At 47.8% G+C, this 7,614-nt stretch overlaps 1 gene segment (V, D, J or C); it reads right to left on the bottom strand.

Annotated features, from left to right (window-relative positions):
• Positions 1 to 2,731: 2,731 nt before the first annotated feature.
• Positions 2,732 to 3,599, bottom strand: LOC138818873 (immunoglobulin heavy variable 3-23-like). The segment is given in 3 exon segments: positions 2,732 to 2,950; positions 3,112 to 3,422; positions 3,527 to 3,599. Coding segments are annotated over 3 exon segments (576 nt in total).
• Between the last annotated feature and the right edge of the window lie 4,015 nt (positions 3,600 to 7,614).

The raw sequence follows: 7,614 nt of genomic DNA, 5'->3' as shown, positions 1-7,614 counted from the left end.
TGTAGCTCCTTGTGAGCCTGAGGCAGAGTGTGAGGACATTGAGAGCTGTCTGGGTGCAGAGGGACATACACATCCTCTCACTCTGCCATTGTTCTTGCACAGCTCATTGTTGCAACGTGTCCACCTGGATCCCTATTTAAACAATTTTTTCCCTTCCTCTCCACAAATTATACCAATATCAAATACAGTGAAATCAGGGGTTATACTGTGGGAGAGGGACATACAAAGCAACAAAGCAATAATCTTATAAATATGTTAGAAACAATCAAAAGAAAAAAAATTGAATCCTTATCTTGGAGTTCATTTCGCCTAGCATCAACTTCTCTGACAGTTTCTCTTTGTCTTAGACATATGCTAGTTATTGGAAATAAGACATAATGTGATACTGGTGTTTCTATGAGTGGTTTATTTCCGTTAATCTAACTCTTTAGATCTATCACTAATGAAAGTCTCTCTTCCATTCTGTGGGTTAGTTCTATTCCATTGTCCACACCTTTCCCATTTCCTTTATCTGTTCTTCTCTTGTTGGACATTTACTTTAATCTCAGCCCTCCTCGGCCACATTCTCCCTAGGATGTCCTGTGCTCCATGCTCCACTGCCCTGTCCCTAAGTTCTATCTGAGAAACATCAGAATGGCCTTTGCCATGCATCTTGCCAACTTCCTGTTCAGAACACGTAGCTATGAGCAGCTCAGCTCACAACAATGTTTTGGGCAGTGATGATCAGGATATATAAAGTGTCCCACAGGATTATGGTGCCGATAAAACATTCCTATTATTAGTGACCTTGTGATTGTTGTAATATCATAGTGTCACACACCTTGGCATGTTCATGTGGATGATGGTAGCTAGCCTAGGCTGGTGCTAGTTGCCTAAAATCTAGTAATACATTGATGTACAGTTTACATTTGATATGATAGTAAATGTGTTTCCTAATATTCTTCAATTCTGTGTATCTGTATATATGTTTCATTATGTCTCAATGTTTCTGGGAGATTTGTTGGCAGCATTTTCCGTTAAGATTGGGTGGATTTGTGTTTTTCATCTCTAGCCTTCCTAAGATCTGATCTTGGAGATCATGGCAAAGTCAGTTTCCCCATTGTGTTATTCTCCGTGCTTTGTTGAAGTGAAGTCTCCCTATGTTTAAGTAAACCTCACAGTGGAAAGCAGAACATCTGATCCAGACAGTCAAGGATGACTACAGACACAGACATGGAGAAGTCCCTGGGAGACTGTCAGGGGATGAGCAGAAGTAGGGCAGACACAGAGGAGAGCTGGGGCAGGAAGAGCAGAGGCAGGGCCAATGCATTTCTTTACCAATTAATTAATTTAGTTATTATTATAAAGGATATACGTTAGCAGGTACTGGTTATTATTCAATATGTATATACATTGTTAAATGACTAATAGTCTAAGTAGACACATGCTCTAAAATATTGATTTTTTTGGTGAAATCTTTCCTTTCTTCACCTTTTTACAGTGATTCATGTTTAGCTCTGAGATACCAGCTCCTCCTGATGAGGAATTTTCACATCCAAATGAGGACTCAAGACACCAGAGTCTCCACATGGACAGAGTAAAGATGTCTCTTGGTGAGATGAATGATTTGTCTCATCATCCACAAACACTGTCCAGGGAATACCTCAGAACTTGGAAGTCTTCTTCCTAAAGCCTGTAGAGTGCACAGACAGGTTCTTGTTCAGGAAGTGAAGCTTGCTCTTCTCTGATCAGGATGTAATGGAGAAATAAACAAGGACCTGTTTGGGCAGGTGGAGGCGTACGGGATTCAGGGAGCTCAGTCAGATTGTTGTGAGATCACCTGGCCCAGCCCCTCGTGCCCACGATGCGCGTGCACAGTGACAGTGCTCATGACGGAGCCACAGGGACCTGGCCTTCATCCCAGACGGGACATCCACAGGACTCCAGAGCCATCGTGATGGAGGAAACCCCAGGACAGACTGGGCCCAGCAAGGTCAGTCTACATGCACATGGCCTGTTGTCTGTCCAGTCCAACCTAGACTCCTCGTGTCCACTTCCACGTCCCCTGGAGGACAGCAAGAGGCCCTGGTCAGGGGAGACTGAGGAGTCCACCACGTTTCCAGGGCTCCATAGGCTGAGCTCTAGGGGTATGGCCGACCCCTGTGTTTTATGACTTGGGTTCCCAAGTACCTTTGTTGGCTGGACAAAGAGAAAAGCAGGATGAGAGTATCAGAGTCACTGAGTCTGAAAGTGAATGAATGGAGCAATTCTGTCAGGTCAGTTCTGAACCCCTGAGCAGTGCTACAGGTGGAGGGAGGAGGGCAGCATTTGAGGCCTGTTAAGAGTCATGGGTCAATGGGCTGTGGGCTCTTTGTCTCTCTCTCCCTCCCTCTCCCTTTCTCTCTCTCTCTGTCTCTCTGTCTCTCTCTGTCTCTCTCTCTGTCCATCTATGTACTGTTTTGAACTCAGGGCTTGTATTTTAGGCACACACATGCATTTCAGCCCTCTCTGCAGCTTTTCTGATGTTATTTATTTTCTGGAAGAGTGCTGTGGTTTTGCCTGAGGCAGGTTCCAGACAGTTATTCCACACTTGCCTCCTGTGTAGCTGGAATCACAGGAAACAGCTGCCACATGTAACTTATTGATTAAGGTTTTGCCCATTTGGCCTCCACAAATACTGATTTTTCTCTCCTCCTCCCAAGTCTCTAGGATTACAGACACCAGTCACCAGGCCAGGCGTTTTCCCTCTTGTTCACAGGTCAAATTCCAACTCTGTGAATCCTGGGATCTTTGTCCTGAGTCTCATGGGGTCACCAGGGTCCGTGAGCTTCTTCAGGATCAAATACTGGTCACCACTGCAGAGCCATTTTTGCTTCCACCGTGATACTCTGTTCATTCTTAAAGTCCCAGCAGAGGACTGGAGACATCCCAGAGGAGTGCGGGTCATGAACTCAGGAGAGATGCTGTCACACTGTGGACACAGAGGCAGGGCAGACAGCAGGAGAGCAGCCCTGGGCTCTGTGTGCAGCTGCTCCTGAGCTGACCCAGCTCCAAGCTGTGCCCAGCGCCCCCTGCTGGTGCTGAGCGCCCTGCAGGGAGATTTGTGTCTGGGCCACACTGGATTTCCTGCACTGTGTCTCTAGCACAGTAATAGACGGCCGTGTCCTCCACTCTCAGGCTGTTCATCTGCAGGTAAAGTGTGCTCTTGCTGTTGTCTCTGGAGATGGTGAACCGGCCCTTCACAGAGTCTGGATACCATGTGCTACCACCATTAGGGTGAATTTGAGCAACCCACTCCAGCCCCTTCCCTGGAGCCTGGCGGACCCAGTTCATGTAGTTACTACTGAAGGTGAATCCAGAGGCTGCACAGGAGAGTCTCAGGGACCCCCCAGGCTGCACCAAGCCTCCCCCAGACTCCACCAGCTGCACCTCACACTGCACACCTGCAAACACAGAGAAACCTGGTCAGTAATGGTCACACACTTCCAATGTTCCTCCCACTCATGTGCATTTGGACACTCAGTATCCCTTGCTCCCCATGAATCACCTTTCAACAGAGCAACAAGGAGAACCCAGCGCAGCCCCAGCTCCATGGTGGTGGTCTGTGCTCAGTCACTGGTGGAATCAGCTCACAGAGCTCAGGTCAGGGATGGGCTGGTTTTCATGGGCAGAGGGACGTCCTATTTGCATGTCCTCTGTTATAAAGCAGCTCTGGGGAGAAGTCTAGAGATTGGGCTCCCAGAGCAGAGGTGACTGTGCTGGAGGGGTTTGGTGACAATGGTCACCTTGGAGACATCATGACGCACTGACCACGTGCTGTGGTTCACATTGTACCTGCAGCTCCTTGTGAGCCTGAGGCAGAGTGTGAGGACACTGAGAGCTGTCTGGGGTTCAGAGGGACATAAATGTCCTCACACTCTGCCATTGTGCCTGGTGTTCATCTGTCAGCATTTCTGATCACACAAAACACAATGTGCAACACGCCTGTGACCTCCTTGTGCACACGCAAGAGTGTAAAACAATGGTGAATGTGTTTCCACACTGGCAGTGTCTCACGTGGTATGAACTCAATGCCTGGTCTGGGCCTGCACAGCCAAGGAGGGCCCACAGTTCCTGGTGTGTTCCAGGAGAATGGTGCTCATCTGTGAGCTCACAGATCCTCCTTCCTGAGCTGAGATCAGGTGTGGCTTTGCCACAATTTACTTCTTTCTGAGCACCAACCAGGATGGCCAGGGTTCAGGCAGAGGCTTGATAGAGGGCTCTGGTGTATCATTTGTTATAATCTATTTTTCTCATTCATATGTATTGTGTATTTGGGACGAAATCATGTGTATTGTGAACTTGTAATAACCTCAGTGAATCACATACAGAGTTAAACATAGGTAAATGAGTATTTGGTAACTATCAACAAGTGACTTGTGCCTTCTTCAAATTGTTTTATCAACCATTTGGCAGTTTCCTTGCTTCTGTCTTTCAAGTCATTGGTTTCAGTGATTCCTAGTGCTGGACAAGATGGTGAGCTGAAGGTCAACAACACTTTTGTCCATGAACAAGAATCCACTGACACAAAGCTGAGAGATTCTGAGGAAGAGAGGAAAGGAGAAGCGACAGGGAGTTCCTGGGGACCTAGAACATGGCAGAGAAGCAGTCAGGGTGGAGAAACTGTGGCACTGAGCTCTGACCTGTGTGCAGCTCTCCTGCTGGGGAAGAGCAGCTGAGCCGTCAGCAGGCACCATCAGGTGTGCTCACAGAGGGACTGCCAGCTCCGCCGTGGGACACATGGCTGAGGTCCCGTTAACTAGCAAAAACCATGAAATGAAGGAAACGAAAGAAAATCATCAACTCTGGTGTTGGGGACATGGCTCAGTTTTTAGGCGGTTAGTCAATGAGAGAAAGCATCAGGTTCTGACTTTGAGTCCTAGTCATGGATACAAAAGGGAAAAGAAAATTGAGGCCTGACTCAAATGGTAGAGAACCAGCCTTGAGTGAGAAAGCAGAGGGAGAGTGCAAGGTCCCTGTTTGTGCAAAAGTGCACAATAAAAATGTTATAAAACATGACAGTTACCGAGTGTTGGGGGCCAAACTGAGTCATGTAAAGCAGGCAGGCTGACAGTGAGAATGTAAATAAGAACGTGACTGGAAGTTATACCACGGGCCATGAGCACAGAAACACTAGAAATGCCATAGATTCCAAACTCCAGTAATGTCCAGTGGCTCATTTGCTTCTTATCTTCAGTTGCTGTTGCATTGTTTACATCAGCAAGCCAGGAGATTAACCCAGGTGTCCATGAGAGAAGGAATGGAGAAAGGAAATGTGATGTCTTTGCAAAACAGGAGATTGTTCATCCATGGAATGGAGAAAGTCCTGGTATTTGTGACAACATAGATGACTCTGGGGAGTTCACGTGAAGTGTGGTAATGCAGCACAGAAAGACAAAGGAGGGCTTTTGACACCTGTGTGGTCTGTATTTGTGAAAACCTGTAAGTCAGCAGACCGCAAGCTTCCTCACTGTCAAAGAATGGAACCTGTGCGTGGTGTACCATCCTTAGATCTGCGTTGACAATGGTTCCACAGCATTGTGTGCATTGTCACATTGCACTCTAAGTGTGAATATGCATCATTTTAATTGTCAATGTTACGTCACGGAAATAGAAATAATTACAAAACTTTCTGACCTTGAGAACTTTTAGCAAAGTGGTGAGAAGGACACCAAATGTCACCATCTCAGCAGGAGCAGTGGCACCATCGCCGTCCCTCCCTCCTTCCCAGAACCCGACGCTCTCGGGGGCTTGGTCATCTGGAGCATGTGGGCTGAGCCCTCTCCTGAGCAGGGCCTAGACACCAGCAGCCCCTCCACAAGGTGAGCCTTAACTTTCCCGATGCTCTTCCTGATCTGTTATTTGAACTGACACTAAACAGAGTGGGCAGCCTGTCAGGTTTACTGCATGTATCTCTTGTATATTGTTTAGATCCTGTTAAACAGTTATATTCTCTCCCATTTATCAATTCTTAATGGTGTTTTGTCTGTGTTCTGGAATGTTCAGTCCAGAGTGGTCATTTATGTCCACACATGTTGCAATATGCAGTGCCTGGGGACAGGACAGTAATGGACACAGGTCTGGAATCAGGTTTGGGATGCCTGGGGCTTCTGAAGCCTTCCACCAGCTTCAGGTGTCCTCGGGCCATTTTACAAGGTATTTATTGAGTAGGGTGCAGGGCGTACTTCAGAGAGTGAGTCACTAGCACCAACCACGTGGTATAATCCCATGCCAGTGATAATGGCCTCTTTATCTTAAGAGGACAATGTAAGCAGTAATTGAGTCTTCTCTAGCCTAAGCTTCCAGAAAGCCTGGTGTGAAATTAGCCTACACCAGCATAGAAATCTGCATTCCTATCAAGTCAAGACTGAGTGACCTTTTCAGGATAGTCCCAGTGCTCTGAAGGTTCATGTGGGAGGTGGCAATGCATCCTCCCTATCCTTTTGGGTCTCAGAGCTTGAGTTTTGGGGGCTCTCATGACATAGCAATGGCATTATATGCCCTTAATATTGAAATTCCACTTCTGTGTGCAATCCTTCAGTAGCAAATAAACATTGGAAAGACCCACATAATTCAATCTTCATGTCAGCCAATATGGTGGAAGGATGACACTGATAATGCCTGGAAGCCTGGAACTGTCAAAGTACGGGGTGGTGGGTTTGCTGGTGCGTCCAAAGGCTCAGTGGACGTCTGCCTACCAGCCCGGAAATTAAAGCCCAGAAATGAACAATCACCCAACGTCCAGGAGGCTGTGCAGGGATCTTCAGGAGGATGAGGAAATCTATGGGCTCAGGGAGAACAGGGAGAGCCAGGTTGACACCAATTCACCCTGGGGAAAATAAGCAAGTTTTCTCAAGAAGGAGGAGCTTATAGGAGAATGGAGAGGAAATCAACAGGAAGAATCTGTACCCATGGAGGTGGTATTCACACTGCTGGTGTCTGTGTGTGGACTCCTATGCTGGGTAAACTGCTGTATGGAAATGTGGTGTGATATGTATCAACTCAACATTGAGCTGGAGGAAGGCTTTGCCATCCTGGAGGCCAAAATCTGAGTTCCACAGCTTGGTGTCTTTACTGTGGTCTCTGCGGTCACCATGGCTGTGGCACACACGGGCACCAGGATTGCAGGTCAGCAGAGCACTGCACCCCTCCTGCTCCACACAGCACCTGGAGGGTGCTGTCTCCTGGTGAGGAGAAGGGTTTGTGTACTGTCCAAATGATTCCACAGGATGAAACTTTCACAGGTGGGAGACGCCTTTCCTAAGCCATGGAGTTCAGACAAAAAACCTTCCTCAAGAAATGAGCCTTGTTCCTTCCTGGTAATGGTGTGGTGAGGGAACAGGGCGAGATTTGTCTTTGTCTCAGGGAGGGGAGTGTGAGAGGAGGGTGAGGAACAGCACCACAGGGGCCAGGATTTGGGGCAGAGGCCTCGGGAGGCAGCTCTGCTCAGCACAAGGTTCAGGGTGAGCAGCAGTGCCCGGACAGTGCACAACGCCAGGACTCACAGACACCTGCCCTCGGTCCTGGACCTCCCAGCACAAACAGGCAGCCCATGTGTCCATTTCCCCAGAGCCGTGGATGGTGGAGTTGAAATCA

Source organism: Dipodomys merriami, unplaced genomic scaffold (assembly GCF_024711535.1).
Source record: "Dipodomys merriami isolate MVZ:Mamm:240054 unplaced genomic scaffold, mDipMer1.0.p SCAF_786, whole genome shotgun sequence".
Taxonomy (NCBI): Eukaryota; Metazoa; Chordata; class Mammalia; order Rodentia; family Heteromyidae; genus Dipodomys; species Dipodomys merriami.
This window is presented reverse-complemented; position numbering and strand designations above follow the sequence as displayed.